Source organism: Cyprinodon tularosa, unplaced genomic scaffold (genome assembly GCF_016077235.1).
Source record: "Cyprinodon tularosa strain WSP-4 unplaced genomic scaffold, ASM1607723v1 ctg116, whole genome shotgun sequence".
In the NCBI taxonomy this organism is placed as follows: domain Eukaryota; kingdom Metazoa; phylum Chordata; class Actinopteri; order Cyprinodontiformes; family Cyprinodontidae; genus Cyprinodon; species Cyprinodon tularosa.
In genome coordinates this window covers 1038330-1054791 of record NW_024037959.1, presented here as the reverse complement: position 1 = coordinate 1054791, position 16462 = coordinate 1038330, and the positions used below count along the sequence as shown (strand labels likewise).

The following is a 16462-nucleotide window of genomic DNA, read 5'->3' as shown; positions in this document are numbered from 1 at the left end:
TAGCTACCTTTCACCAACAGGTGTTGTTATGCTGGAAACTTATGTACACGCACATTTTTACTCCCCACCAAACTCCTATCTGGAATAATAGATATGTGCTGCATAGAAATAAGTTTCTATATTTGGATATACTGGATGGAAAAGTGCATTAGGTCTATGAGACATTTTCTTAACGACAATGGAGTTTGGTAGGTTACTGTATAATTTAAACTGCTCCTGTGTTTAGTTTAACCCTGTCATAAACTCTAATCTGGCAGCAAACAGGTTCTGCGCACAGGAGACCCCATTTTGCAGGTCTGCAACGATGGGTCCTGACAGTGCAGGTCTGCAACAAAAGACACTCTTGAAAAATATTTTTAAAAAAGAGACACATACACAAAAATTTATTGTAAATTGAAAAATTGAGTTTGCTCACCTAAAAGGTTCCCTGAGAAGTTAATGGGCAAAATTATGCCCACAGAGAGCACACCCACCACTACGAGCAGCCCAATGATGTGCCGCTGAAAGGATAAATAATGTACTGCATCTTCACCACACTTTTCCCTTATTTCTTCTTCCCTGCAGAGAGGATATAGAAAAAAAAAAACATTCAGATAAGGGTTCACAGGTATAGCTGCCTTGTTATAATCAGGAGGCAGACTCACTTAATGCGGAAGACAGCAGTTAGCCAGGAGCAAAACCCCTAAAATAGAAGAGATGAACAAGTTTGTACACTTAAACACAGTAGGTTCTGTTGCAACTAAACATACAGGTGCAATTGAAGAAGAAGAAAAGGGAAATATTACCCAAAGGGTCCTTGGGTAAAATATTTACAAAACAGAATATTCTCTCCATTTGATTCTTATGGCTTACACTTGAAGAATATTTATATATATTTAGGTATATTTTGTTAATATGACTATTTGAACATTCTGCAACATTAAAAAGACTTTTGATTTCTTTTATTTCATATATCTTCGCCAACTGAATAGTATGTTTAGGGATCATGCAGTGGAAGAACGTTGGGTCTTATTGTGCACCAACTGTTGCATCAGTGCAGCATGACATGCAGCAAATCAGACTGCCGCCCTACTGAGCTATTAAAGAACAATTGCAAACGGCCTCTTGAAAAAATTTAAAGGATTTATTGTAGGGTTTTTAGCCAGGGAGCTCTGCTGGCACATCGATATCACGGTCATTAAAATGTAAGTAAACCTCATGTAAAAGTAGACCCTTCCACAGACAAATTGTGGGCAGTGCCAGGAGGCAATGAGAGGCTCTGCCTATTATGAGGAGAAAGAGCGTGGGTGGCTATGATGTGGGAAAGTCACAATGAATTAGATATGACTAAATAATTCAAGTAGCTCAAATAAAACGCTACGCTGACTAATAGGTAATGCTCATCTGAATACAGATATTGGTACAGTAGCTTTTGGCCACGTTCACACTGCAGGCCTTGATCCAATTTTTTTGTGAAATCCGATTTTTTTTGCGTTGCTGTTCATATTTAGACTTTAGACTTTTAGACTTTAGACTAAAAGTCTCATATATTTCCAAATATATGAGACTTGTCTGTGATCTGCAGTCATACAACTTAAGTGTCCCGCATGGGCAGTAGACGACGCAATGACGTCACAGGCCAGCGTGCTCGATGTTTACGGAAGTAAACATGGGTGGTAGTACCGGGGCGCATCTAGTGGTCTTTTCCAACCATAAAAACTCAATCTTTTCACATGGTTAAACATAAATACTGCTCTCCGCATCATCATCTGCCATGGTTGTTGTTTTTCTTGCCGTTTCTGCGTAGCGAGACGCAGAATAGTGACCTATGTCAGGTATTAATGACGTTCAGATCTGATGAATCTGACCTGGCCGTTCAGACACAGGTCGCATTTGAAAAGATCAGATTTGTATCGGATTCAGGACCACATAGCCAAGTGGCCTGGGTCGGATTGGAAAAAAATCGGAAATAGCAGGGTGCTAAAATACTTATTTTCCACACTGTTTACCACGGAAACTTCAAAACAGTCCTCAAGCAACTTGGATTCACTGCTGCTACACTACTCCTCTGGAATAAGGGACCGGCAAAATGTACTTTTATTAAGAAAAAAAGAGAAAAAAAAGTACACTTTTGACTCTTAGCTACATCTCTATATAGATTTGCAGTCAACATAGTGTCTAAAACTTTTGAAGTTTTAACTTTTTCTGCTTGTGCATTTTTATTATTATTTTTTTATTCACTACTTCTTTCTCCTGTTCAATACCTCATACAATACCTTGCATATTGCTTTTTAACACCCATCTTTTTTAGCAGAGGACTTTTGGGACTTACTCTCCTTTGGGAGGATGTCAATGCCCCATATGATTGTACGTTCTAGTAGTGTCACAGTATAGTTTTAAAGCATATTTTAAAATTGGCTTTATATAGCATAAATTTAGGGAAACAGTTTTTTTTTTTCTAAAGCTGTTAGCCATAATTATCAAAATTAACAAATAGAAAATACTTAAATATATCACTAAGTAATGAATCATAACAGAACTACGTTTTTTATAATCAATATTTCCTATTTTATCAAAATGAACTCTTTTCCTCCTGTAACAGCCACACATTACTTACTGAATCTCTCCCGTCTATGTCCACTGAGCTTGAAACTGACGTGAGGCGTGAGTAGCGTTCATTAGCTTCTGATGGCATAGTAGAGTTCACGCTATCAACAGAAACAAAGATTTGCATGACACTGAGTACAAACAAAGAAACCCCACATGTATGTCGAACACGGTGTCTTAGGGCTCTATGTCACAGAAAGGAGAGTCAGACCACAGCACTGTAAAGATAAAAAAATGGTACAGAAACGCATGCTGAGGAATCGACGGAAGAGATTTGACCACAGAGGGACCCAAGTTGAGAAATCTCTGTAGACACTTTTCATGCAGTGGTAGGACTTAAGAGCCAACGTTGTTATTGCAGTTAATAACACATATTTAAAAGAATACCACAGTAAAGTTTAGAGGATAGCATTCATAGAAGGGCTAAATAGAGGGGTTTAAGAGGTAAACTTTAGGGATGCACCAAGAAATATGTTAATGCCTGAAAATTGACAGTTTTCAGATTTATTGGCTCCGACCTGTGGATGGAAACTAAAAAAAATCCAATCAAGTTTCTACCAAGTAAACGCAACATTTTAGGTGTTAGAAGGCCAACACTAAACACTACAGTGTGAACGATGAAACTGAGTGAAGAAGACTCAGAGTTATTAATTATAACATTAGTAAGTTAAATTAGATTAAGCTAGAGATGCAGAAGCTATTTAAAGGGAAAATGTGTTTGCTACTTTTAAGCACATGTCTGTTATTCATTCAGACTGAAATAAACCAAGAGATTAAGTCTTTTAGCTGTTAACAAGAAAGCTAAATATCCTACAGAACAGCCATGTTTTATCTTTTGGAAACGAAAAACCAAAAGTTCATGTTAGGACTCCAGTTGTCTGAGGCTACATCAGGAGGCTGCAGTTTCTGTTAAGGTAGTTTAAGGAGCAACAAAATATAAACAGATCCCTTTCAATATTATTAACCCCTAAAGCAGTGGCACACATAGCTGTGTAAAATATCTACTTGTGTATGAATTACTTTCAATGTTTAACAATATTTGTATTGTCAACAGTAGGTGCCAAAGGCAAGTCTCACATTCTCACTGTTAGAAACTCAGGTGCATCATCATTCCCCGCCATGAGCAAGCCTGAGGACAGTAGGGCTGCAACTAATGATTATTTTTCATATCAATGAATCTGTGGATAATTTCTTTGATTAATCGATTAATAATTTGATAGCAAAAGGTTCCTTAAAGAAGACTTTTGATTAAATTAAAGCAGATGAAGCTAAAACTTTTCCACTTGAGCTAAAACTTTTCCACTTGAGTTCCTTTAATGTGTTCCAGGTTGGAGCACATTAAAGGAAGAAAATGTTTTTTTTTTATCTTAAATTCAAAATGTTTACATATTTCAAACAATTTTGATCTAATTACTACTCTAAAAGGGTTGCTCTCTCAGTTAAAGACAGGTTTTAGAGTCTCTACATCCCAGTTAATGATAATTGATTACTAAATTAGTTGAAGATTATTTCAATAATTGATAAATCACGATTAACCCGGTTAATTGTTTTAGCCCTTGAGAACAGTTTTGAATTTTTTTGTTTGCATTTTTTTGTTTGTTTAAAGAAATAAAAGCTTTCTTTTTTATTATTTTAGTAATCAGAATTGGATCAAATATATTTGGAAATTTCGAAACTTCCGAAAAAACAGATTTTAATTTGCTCATAAAATTCTAATTGGTGCATCTCTAATACATTTGATTTTTTTTTTCCTTTTCCTGCAGAGCCATCAGTTGTCTTGAATATAAATAAGATCTTATTTAATATTTATAAATTTAAAAGCTCTTTCTTCTAAGGTAATAAAACATTGTGATACAACAGCAGCTGGAAAATATGAAGAGAACCATGACTCTGTTGGAAATGAAGTATTCTGATGTTTCGGGTATGAGAACATTTAGGGCTCTAAGAGTTCTAAGAAAAAAGAAATGAAAGAAGAGCCTGAGGCCTCCTCTCCCACATTCCTGTAAGGAGAAATAACTCATCTACGCTCTGCTAGGCTAGATACTCTGCACAACCACCACATAAGGGGCCAGACCTGTCTACAAACAACTGCACATCAGGGAAGTATTACCTCTCCCCGTCCAGACTGTGTGGCTCATGCAGCACGCTCACACAGGAGAACTTCAATCTTCATAAGGAGGTCAATACAGAGATTAGCACAAACAGATCTGATTAGGAGAGTGACAGAACAGGGACACCCAACAGCAATAGGACAAGAATGACATGTAGAAAGAGTGGCCAGCAGTTTTATACTGAGAAACGGAACAAAGAGGAGGAAAACCATCAAGTTGTCAAGACGGAAAACCCAAGACAGGATATGAGCTGAGCGTTAGTTTGGCTAAAGAGATGAAGAGAAGAGGCAGCAAGTAATTCTGCATAGCGGCGAGATAGACATACTAGTCCTGATCATCCAGACGGCTATACCGCTGATTCATCATCATCCTGATTAAAACAAAACAAAAAGAGAAAAACAAACACCATTAAGCCAACTTAAAAGCACCGGGGACAAAAAATAAAAGGGGGTGGTAAATTCAGTGAAAACGCCATGCGCCATATTGCACCACAATTATACAAGTTATCTCTTTTCAGCACAGTACAATTTATTACACCTTATAAAAACAATGATGTTCTGAGACACTGCAATATGTCTACAACAGTGTTGATTGTCCAAGTTCATCTTAAAGGGTTGAACCATGCATTTGAATGTTGTGTAAATCTTCAGCAAACTCCATATCCTGTCTGTTATACAAGCGTCCCATGCTGCCCCCTCCTCCAGTCATACTACAGACCCATTCTCTGCTCACACGCAGCTGGAAAAATAAGGAGGCTGTGACGCAATACAGTCACAGCTGGGGAATGTAGGTAAAGGAGCACTATGTCAAGGACTCTGTCCGAGGTCAATCTGCTCTGTCTTTTCTCAACTTGATCAGGCTTTTCCCCTCATTGTGAGACATGGGACGACTTAATCTAGGAATCATCCACCCATATTTGTTTTTCCCATCTAAAAGGATCTAGACATGTCTTTTTAACTGCAGCTATTTAAGAGGCGATCAGCATACATGAAGCCTAGCAACTAACAAGAATTGAGATGACAGAAGAAATCACATATGGTTTACTTCAGAAATATTGACATTAAATATATGTTTCTTTATTTAAACTTATGCTGACCAAACTCTGGAAATACAAAAACCTGTGTCAGTCAGATCATCACTTCTTGAATAACCTTTTTCATATCCGTTTCAAGTTGAAAAAATCCTAATAAACACAGAAGGGTGGTCAGACAGTAGACATTACGTTTGTTATTGGACAGTAGGTTCACAAAACAAAAGTATTTAAAGCCATACAAATTCTATAATATATAAGTATAAATTAAATCAATGACCGAATGCATCTGCAGGTTTCCTTAAATTGATAACGTTTAAAAAAAATCTGTATCTTTAACTGAATATATACAGTTAAATGCAAGTGATGACGTCTCTTGGACAGGTGCTGTATATGGAAAAAAAAACTGATTTGATTTGATTTAAATAAAACAAAATTATCCCTGACAACATGAATAAATGCAATACTTTAAAAAAATATATATATTTCTTCTATTAAGAGAGAAAAGCCAACTAAACCCAGCCACAGGAGAACACATAAATTGCAGAAGTGTTTCAATTCTTTACCAACTGTGGTTAATGACATTATTCATTGGACTTTTTTTTCACCTGCAACATAAAGTAGGCTAAGGGTCTTTAAATGCAAACAATCATTGCTGAATCATAAAAAGCACATTGTTAACCTTGGTCTGAATCAGTTTAGTTTGTAAACCTGTCATTTTCATTTCTTTCATGGTTTGGTTTCCTTTAAAGAGAGGAAACTCCAAATGAGCCCAAGGCTGTCCGTCACTACAAACCAAGTAACAACATTACCAGAATAGGAAATCAAAATAGGAAATCTCAAATGACAGAATTACTGGTACGCCTGACAATACTGTAAAGTTAATAATAGTTTCTGGGAAAGTTTCAGTATCTTATCGCTTTCTGTAACACTATAGCTGAGTTACTGCAACATTTAATTTCTCTTTGGGATTAATAAAGTATTTTAGATTTCAATTGAACCACTGATTACTGTGAAGTGGTAGCTAGGGAATAACAGCAGAAAAAGCCCTGTCTGTCTCACAATAGCAAACAAACTGCACTGTCCTCAAATCTATGAGGACTTTGACTAGAACTAAGTACTTCTTTGATCAGATTAAAATATAGTTTAGACAGACAAGCTGGGTCTGACTTTAAATAACGGTTGAATATACACTCTGATCTATGTGGACATGAATGAAAAACCTTAGTGCTAAATGCAACTGACAACCTGTGAGGTTTGCTCAAGCAATGAGTGCATGAGCAGATAATCAAAGATTGTGAAAAGAGCAACGGTCAAAGATCTCTCTCTCTGTATGCTCCAAACTTAGGAAATGTTACATGAAAAAAACAGCTGCTAATAGCAATGGGTTGTTTCAATGAAGTATTTGCAGGGGGATACTACTAACCACTACAGTGTATGGCTATTCACCAATGTTTAACTTTTATATATTTTTATGTGTGTGTTTTTTAAAGAAAATATTCTGAAAATGTATTATTGGAGGAACTTCAGTAACTTGGCAAAATAACTGTCATAAGTTGGTAAAGGTTTTTGTTGTGGACATTTTTTTGCAGTCTTTCTAAAGATTTTTAAGTTTTGAAGTTATAAGCTTAAAAAAGGTTTATTGTGACATTGCTTTGATCTTAGGGATTTTAACCAAACCTCACCAGGGCTGCTGGTGTATGTGGCTATGACTTATATAACGAGCATCAAATCAATAGTTCAAGAGCAGATGCTAACTGAAAGCATAGCTCTGGGACTAAAACGGAATTAGAATTAGGCTGGGTCTAACCTTTGTTCAATTAAATATAAAACAAAACACGGATAAGAAGTATCCAGCTCTTGATAAACCTGTTTATTCGCTTCTTCATTATCTCTGTTTATTGTGGCTTTAAGGTTTATTTAAATGTAGCCTAAGATAATTAAATGTTTAATTATTGGATATCTTCAGTTGTGCATAAAACACAATTATGGCAACAACTAGTTTTCCACCATGTTCTCCCAGATAAAACTCCATCGGTATAAATTTCATTCAAACCCAAACATTTGTTCAAACATAAAATCTTTTTTTGTGTGGTTGCTTTGTAAACAGACCTGCTAATGCAATAAAATGTCTGTATTACCAGTACAGATACCCAGAAAAGCAAAATGTTTCAAGAGTGATATCATCTAAAGAACAGATCAGACCGGCAAAACCAACTAAACATAAATATCCCAACAACTTCAAAATTAAAAGAAAGAGTACGACTTGCATAAATGGATGAAACAGAAACAGTCCCACACACTGTAAACAATATGTTGAAAACTCTTGAAAACTTGCAAAAGGAAAATGCATCTGCTTTTTGTGCATTAACATCTTTTAAACACTGCCTGAAATACATCAAATATTGAATATTTTATTGGACATTTACCATTTTTTATAATTTCCCATAGATCAAAAACAGGTTATTCCAGGAGAGTAAGCTTTACCTGTCAGCGTCATTCACCAGGGCGAGGCGCCCATAGTCCCAACATCGTTTCCTCAACACGGAAAACACAACCAGCATCATCTACAGGCACACAACAAACAGTGCTTGTTTTACTGCCTCCATTTACACAAAAGGGACCAGAAACACAAATGTTGCATAACTACATTTCAAAACACTTTCCTGAAAGTATTTCACTTTAAAGAGGAAAAATACAAGGTCGTGTCAATATTGGGGTTGGTTTCTGACCTCTGAATCAATATTCTGGCCCCCACAGATGAATGATATGAATACTCACCAAAAAACACATAAAGTCAAGGGCAAGGACAGTTGGCACACCACCAAAGGGCAATCCTTGGAGTACAGTACTGCGGATTCGGGCCGAGTAGCAGACGTCTTTTTCTGTGGTATTGCCCCCCAGTTGTGGGCAGTTCTCTGAATCGGCACATTGCTGGACCAGGCCCATTGTGAAATCCCAGTCTCTAGCTCAGTTACTGCAGCATGCTGGCACCCTATGAACAAAAACAAAAACAACAACAAAAACATTTTAATAACATAATATACTGAAATAATAATGCATTGGAGCCATACTCTTCACATTCTTCCATCGAACTTAGAGAAAAGGAAGGACATGTCAAAGCACTTTAGAACAGCTGTGACTAACCTCTTCCCCGCTCTGAGGCGGGCATTTTATCAATTTCATTAGACCCAGACAGGCTGGATGTCACTGTTAAGGTTTTTAAAAAGCTATATTATCAAAACCAAGATTTTTTTCAAAACACTTCCACTTTTATAATGGCCAGAATGACCATAGCTTTCTTCTGTTGAATTGCACACAGGGTGTTATGGTGCAGCCCCTGCCTTACCTGTTGCTACGCACTTCCCAGTGAGTGAAAGAAAGCTAATACACTTGATCCTCCCTCACTAGAAATAAAAAAGCTGTTTGAAAATATATTAAACTAAATAAAATTTTGAAATTTTAGCAGGTCATATGTTTGGAAACCAATCTGCTGCCGCTTTTACCTAAAATATAGATATGTAAAGAGCAAAAAAGGGTAAAATATGCCACAAAATAAGAAAGTTAACTTTAAGCTACTTGTAATTCAATAGTGTCTTTTTACTAATTTGCTGCTTTGAATAACCATACAGTGGGGCAAAAAAGTATTTAGTCTAGGGCTGCAACTAACGATTATTTTAAAAATCGATGAATTGGACGATTATTTTTTCGATTAATCGATGAATCGGACAAAAATATTTTTTATATTAACCTCTTTATTCCAAAATAAACATTTTAGACAGAACAAACAATCACACAAGTACAGGTTGCTCATTAACTGTACTGGTGCAATATGAAAAATAAATGGTTGTGTTAAAACTACGCAAACTTACATGAGAAATGTAGCTGTACATCCACAAAATATAGGGTACTTTGTTTCATAAAGCACAAAAAAGAGACAGGCATTTTTGTTTTTTAAAGCCTCTAAGGGGTTTAAACAATAGTCCCCCCCCCCCATTTCAACAAATTAGTTTTTTTTAGACTAGAAGAGTTCTGCCTTTTAAGACAGGGAAGTATAGCAGTTAAAGTTACTACTTGAGAAAATACTTAACCATGAAGATAAAAATAGCCCTGTGATTCAAATTATAAATTGTATTTGGAATAAAAATGAGAGAACTGGGGGTGCTAAAAAACACATCCTCCAAAGACAGATATTTACATGGGAATGTGGCATATAATTAATTGAAATATTACTGATCTTGCTGGATTTTATTCTGCTTTACTTCCATAAATTGCAGGATCTTCTTTACTTTATCTTTGCCAGAAGATTTAAACTTTAAAAGCCTTGCCCTCATAATTTGCAAGTTAATTTATTTATAAAGTAAATATAAACGCTGCTTAAGCTAATTCAAATGAAATTAAAAGTAAAATAAGTAGCCAACCTTATCACTATCTGTAACCTACTAACAAGGTAAGGAAAGCATCAGATGAGCTACCTGAGAAACTAACGTTACGTTTCCCCACTTTAAAACGAAACAAACATGGTTACTCATCCTGCTGACCGTATTTTTTTTTTCTTCCCGCGTTTCAGTCAAGTGGCAGTGATGACGGCGGATGACGCATTAATCGCGCGACACAGCTAATCGATTTTTTAAAGAATTTATTTGCAAAATATGGTGGAAAATAAGTATTTCTTCAGTTACAAACAAGCAAGATTTCTGGCTCTCACAGACCTGTAACTTCTTCTGTAAGAGGCTCCTCTGTCCTCCACTCGTTACCTTCATTAATGGCACCTGTTTGAACCCATTATCAGTATAAAAGACACCTGTCCAAAACCTCAAACAGTCACACACTAAACTCCACCATGGCCAAAACTAGAGAGCTGTCAAAGGACACCCAAAACAAAATTATAGACCTGCACCAGGCTGGGAAGTCTGAATCTGCAATAGGTAAACAGCTTGGTGTGAAGAAATCAACCGTGGGATCAATTATTAGAAAATGGAAAACATACAAGACCACTGATAATCTTCCTCGATCTGGGGCTCCACGCAAGATCTCACCCCGTGGGGTCAAAATGATCACAAGAACGGTGAGTAAAAATCCCAGAACCACATGGGGGGACCTAGTGAATGACCTGCAGAGAGCTGGGACCAAAGTAACAAAGGCTACCATCAGTAACACACTACACCGCCAGGGACTCAAATCCTGCAGCGCCAGACGTGTCCCCCTGCTTAAGCCAGTACATGTCAAGGCCCGTATCAAGTTTGCTAGAGAGCATTTGGATGATCCAGACGATGACTGGGAGAATATCATACGGTCAGATGAAACCAAAATAGAACTTTTCGGTAAAAACTCTACTCGTCGTGTTTGGAGGAGAGAGAATGCTGAGTTGCATCCAAAGAACACCATACCTACAGTGAAGCATGGGGGTGGAAACATCATGCTTTGGGGCTGTATCTCTGCTAAGGGACCAGGACGACTGATCCGTGTGAAGGAAAGAATGAATGGGGCCATGTATCGTCAAATTTTGAGTGAAAACCTCCTTCCATCAGCAAGGGCATTGAAGATGAAACGTGGCTGGGTCTTTCAGCATGAACGAGGTAACGAAGGAGTGGCTTCGTAAGAAGCATTTCAAGGTCCTGGAGTGGCCTAGCCAGTCTCCAGATCTCAAACCCATAGAAAATCTTTGGAGGGAGTTGAAAGTCCGTGTTGCCCAGCGACAGCCCCAGAACATCACTGCTCTAGAGGAGATCTGCATGGAGGAATGGGCCAAAATACCAGCAACAGTGTGTGAAAACCTTGTGAAGACTTACAGAACACGTTTGATCTCTGTCATTGCCAACAAAGGGTATATAACAAAGTATTGAGATGAACTTTTGTTATTGACCAAATACTTATTTTCCACCATATTTTGCAAATAAATTCTTTAAAAATCAGACAATGTGATTTTCTGGATTTTTTTTTTCTCATTTTGTCTCTCATAGTTGAGGTATAGCTATGATGAAAGTTACCGGCCTCTCTCATCTTTTTAAGTGGGAAACTTGCACTATTGGTGGCTGACTAAATACTTTTTTGCCCCACTGTACTGGAGTGGCAAAGGTGTTATAAAGTATGCTGCTTTGCTTTGAGATCAGCAGAAATAACTGCAGTTGTCTGATTTTTTTAAACAGAGAAAACAGGTTATTTTAGACATCTCTGTTATAGATTTTTCTGTGTACATAATGTGACTTATGGGGTTTTTCACCCAACATTGTCAAAACGTTATGATCTGATAATTTCACCATGCCTTGATGTCACTAGTCACACATTTAGCTGCAACATTTGATCACATGTATGACAGAAAAAAACCCACAGTGGTTTTATAGCAAAAGGCATTTGTGTTCCTGAATTGTGGCCGACATGTAATTATATAACTTTGGGGGGAAGAAACATGCTTACACTTATTCAGCGTTTCCTGAAATTACTAAACAGAAGTTTGTTATTTCAGCAAAAAATTAAATATCCGAGAAAACATTGGTACAGGTTGAATTAACTTGTTTAGAATTACTAGCAAAGAAGTTGAAAAGACATCTTAAAAAGATGAAGCCTGTTGGGACAAGTCTGCAATGGGTTGGCCTTATGTTACATTTCTTAAAGGGATTTTCCTTTCAATGACGCATCTCAAAAACCAAAAACAAGCACAGAAGCCGACTTTTCAATAAAAGACTAGTTCAGGCAGAAAATCTCCAGCATAATTTTCTTATTATATAGGACAAAAATGTATCAATGTTCATCTAAATATAAAAGAGACCTACGTCCAGGTGGTCTTTTTTCTAATGCTAATTCTATTGGCAAGCTGGTGCTAAACATTACTGGTAAATCATTTAAAAGACCATACAAATTGTAACATGTTCTTGATAACATCTTGAAGAGAATAGTCAGATTATAAGTGGATTATAGTGTATTTTAAATGCTTCCACGCATAAACAACATTGTACATTTTATTTTGCTCCATCTCTTCTGTAAACGGGTGCATTGCAAGAAAAGGGTTTCCCAAAAGAGATTAATAAAGTAATTCTGATTCAGAAAAGTCTAAAAGATGTTTTTTTTGCTTTTTTAATCTCTAGTTTCAATGTTGCTGTAAAACAATCAGAGTTACAGCATGTCCCCCAAGTGGACCCACAGCATCAATTATGAATGATGCACTTCAATACACCGTAATGCATCTAGGTTTACTTTAGGCTTTGAAACACTAACCTGCGCGTTCAGGAAATCAACACAAGAGGCTAAACTACAGACAATATCTGTAATCCTCTTATTCCTGTTGATTAGCTAAAAAAAAAAAAGTTGGAACAGTTTAGCATCCATTTTCCATTAAAAAATGTTGGCTGCAAGCTTGGAGAAGTCTAAGAGTTTTTTTTTTTTTTTACATATTTACAGTTGCACTGTTTGACTTGCTCCGCTCTACCCACGACTATCAGCCAAATCCACAATGCTGCTCATCTGCCCTAACACTAACTCATTTATCTTCTCCCTGGAATGCTGTGATATCACTGAAGAGCCACAGCCAGAGCTGAACAATAAACTGATAGAGACTACAGGGTTCAAATGGACCGGTTTCAACCCAAGCAGCAAACAACATATCCCCTTTTACTGCACCCACACCGATGCTGATAATCTATGCACATTTGAAGACTTGTAATATAAGGAACTAATGAAGAATTTCAGAAAGACTATAAAACTAAATGTTTCGATTATAAATTTGTATTCACATCCATCCATTAGTTTCAGTGTAACATAAAAAGATAACAATAAAACCCCAATTACAGCAGACAAAAAAACATCCTAAATACCACTTCAGCAGAGGCCAGCTGCAAGTATGTCCCCTGTTATTTCAACACATGTGTTTCGATTAGGATCTGAAACAGACATCTATTGATAAATAAAGGGGAAAGAGGCATTTGAATTAAAAAGATGTGCTAAGGAGCTTGTGATTGATCATGAGACATGAGTCATGTCCTGCTGTATGAAGCTGGACTTGTTAGTTTCATTTCCTTTTAGACTACATAACATCTACATCTTCAGGTATGTACATAGTTCCTTTCTTTTGTCTAGCAACGCAATCGCAAACCACAAAACAGATTACTTCAAAGATATCCTTAATGAGGTCAAAGGGAACCATTTGGTAAAGTCAAACTTCCTGTAGTTTCTTTACAATTACATAGGACTCACTTATGAGATTTTGATCTTCATTTTTCCATGGCTGTGTAAGCCTCTGTTTGATAGTATCATAAGTAAACTATTTGAGCAAGCCTTGCCTTATTTTTTGAAATTGCAAACTAGCCAAGCACTCACGCATACCAACTCCAAAGTGCAAACATTTGGAATAGGACTGTGACCAAGGAAAATCTGGGTGGACACCCCAAGCTGGAAAAACATAAAAAAAATAATAAAATAAAATAAAATAAACGACTACCAACAATTATACTTAAACTTCTTATTAGTATGGCAACGGACAAATATTGGTGCACATAAGATGAACTGGATTAAAATAACTCTTCAATGATATACACATTACATGCATTATGACTACATAAATCTCACTCCACAGTAAAAAGACTTTTGGGTGCATTGGAGAAATGGGAATTTTGCAGTTCCACTCTAATAATATTTATAAAAGTCCTTTTCAACACATCATTGCAGCCCCGAATTTGGAACAATATGAAAAAGTACACTATTTTTACAAATACATGTGGTCCAAAAATGTGATTTGGACATTATTATTCATAATATTATAGTTAAGTTGTCACCATCTGCAAACTCATCAGAGATGTGAAAACAGAAAATAAAACAATTAATACACAATCTTAAATAAATTCACCTAAAAATATGTAAACCAAAATTTCCCTCTAAAATTAACTCTTGTAAATATAGTGTATTAGAGCATGAAGTCAACCCCTGTATTGAATTTGCCATCTAAATCATTAATTACAAATAGCTTTACATATGAATACATACAATATATATATATGTGCTAAAGAATGATAATACTAAAATATTAAGGCTAGGTTGGCTGGAATTGAGCTATAAATCACTGACATCTCCCTGAGCATCATGGAGGAAAATCACGCCCACATGAGAAGAGAGGCCAAAAAAAAAAAAAAAAAGCAAAAAGAACACTTTAAAAATGATAAATGTTATAATTTCAAAAAGCTTTAATTTAAGGGTGCACAACCTTCATATAAAATTCAAAGCAAATCAAAGCTGGTAATGGCAAAAGTTAGATATGCACAAGTGAAATTAGCCAGGATATTTATTCTTTTGTAGGATTGACTCCAAAGTGATCAACATGATAAACATTGGAAAAAAAATGTCATCTAACAGTGTTAGAATCAGAGTGGTGTCTAACTTCTGCAAAAGTAATATGGTTATGGTAAAAAGATTTGATCCATGTCTTATATATTACCAAAAACATAACTATTATATCTAATCCTAATTTTATACATCTTTATTATACAAGTAGAAAAGTACAAATTTAAACAGACATGGAAGATGTATCCATCTAAGGTCTAACGTACTCTACTCTTACACCCACTTTTTAAACTTAGGCTACATTTTAATCTCTATCAAGCAACTGCTAATTCTGCAAAAACAAAAAAAAAGTGTAAATCTAGTTGGGTTTCATTTGTTGCAGACATGTTGCATTTCCTTACTAATATTGATGCTTTTGGTATGTTTTGGATAAGCACGCCTACTTTTTAATGCAACATTACTGATGTATTAAAATATAAAACAGCTCACATGGATCTTGTTATAGGCTCTGCATGCGTGAAGGATAGCTGAGGGCATTAATGATCTTAGCCAAGCTCTAACTAGTCATCCTTTCATGATGAAACCCTGACAGTATAAATCTATAAGAAGCTAAAAGGCCACTTTGATTATCTATATAGGCATGTAAAAACATCACCCCTTTTCTTTCTGCCAATATAGACCTCAATTCATGATTGTCGAGCACAAGCAGTACAATTCTCCAACTCTTGTTAAGTTTGTTTTTTAATCATTTGGTCGTTGCTGCTATTTAACCAATAAATCTCTATTAAAATTTCATTAGCAAGAAATATCCGATTACGTTGAGCAGAAGAATCTACCAAATTCCACAGACATGTCCTTAATAGTACTAAAACTATTAAGCTTTTAAATTGCTGCAAAAAGAAAATATTAAAATATCTGAACTCATAAGTTGAAAAGCTGAAATGGAACAGTTTGTTCAGAAATGTTAGCCAACGCTAGTAGTAATGCAACGGTTTTACGCAGTTGTTGTTCTGACAGCATCAAATAAGTTAGTTTCAAGAAAGAGTCAACTACCCATATCTAACACGACAGAAATACCACAAGGTTTAATTTTGGACATTATTAGATAAATTGTTCACAAATATTAAAAAAGCAACTTACTTTGGTGAAATTGTCCACCGTCTCAAATAGAAGCTAGCAGTCAACACTGAGGATAGCTAACCTAGCTCTTCGAACAGTTTCTATCGGGAAACTCCTTTGTACTTTTAGTCTAAGGTCTGCCAACGATGTACAAAAAAAACGCAACAAAAAAATAAAGTACTTCGTTCAATTATTTTCCTCGCTTAGTACAGATAAACATTCCTCCGCCACCGCGGTTAAGCCTGGCTGAGTAAGCCGGTGGAACCACTGTGGTCAACTAAAACCAGTACGACCGCAAGTTTAGTTAGTTCAGTATAGAAATGCTTACGTAGAACGCGCCTGCTTC

At 36.2% G+C, this 16462-nt stretch overlaps 1 protein-coding gene across 4 annotated transcripts in view; it reads right to left on the bottom strand.

Annotated features, from left to right (window-relative positions):
• The window catches only part of LOC119797756 (CSC1-like protein 2), a 31980-nt gene extending 15563 nt beyond the window's left edge, over positions 1-16417 (bottom strand). For 2 of the 4 annotated variants that reach the window (XM_038306967.1, XM_038306971.1), the window contains exons 1-7: positions 16138-16416; positions 8509-8722; positions 8215-8294; positions 5023-5067; positions 2597-2687; positions 645-682; positions 416-558 (exon numbers count right to left, since the gene is read on the bottom strand). In XM_038306967.1, coding sequence (XP_038162895.1) covers positions 416-558; positions 645-682; positions 2597-2687; positions 5023-5067; positions 8215-8294; positions 8509-8676 — 565 coding nt within the window. In that variant the 5' untranslated portion in view covers positions 8677-8722; positions 16138-16416. Of the gene's footprint in view, positions 1-415; positions 559-644; positions 683-2596; positions 2688-4696; positions 4717-5022; positions 5068-8214; positions 8295-8508; positions 8723-16137 lie in introns of those variants that run through there. The other 2 variants (XM_038306976.1, XM_038306983.1) reach the window with 2 other exon arrangements.
• Between the last annotated feature and the right edge of the window lie 45 nt (positions 16418-16462).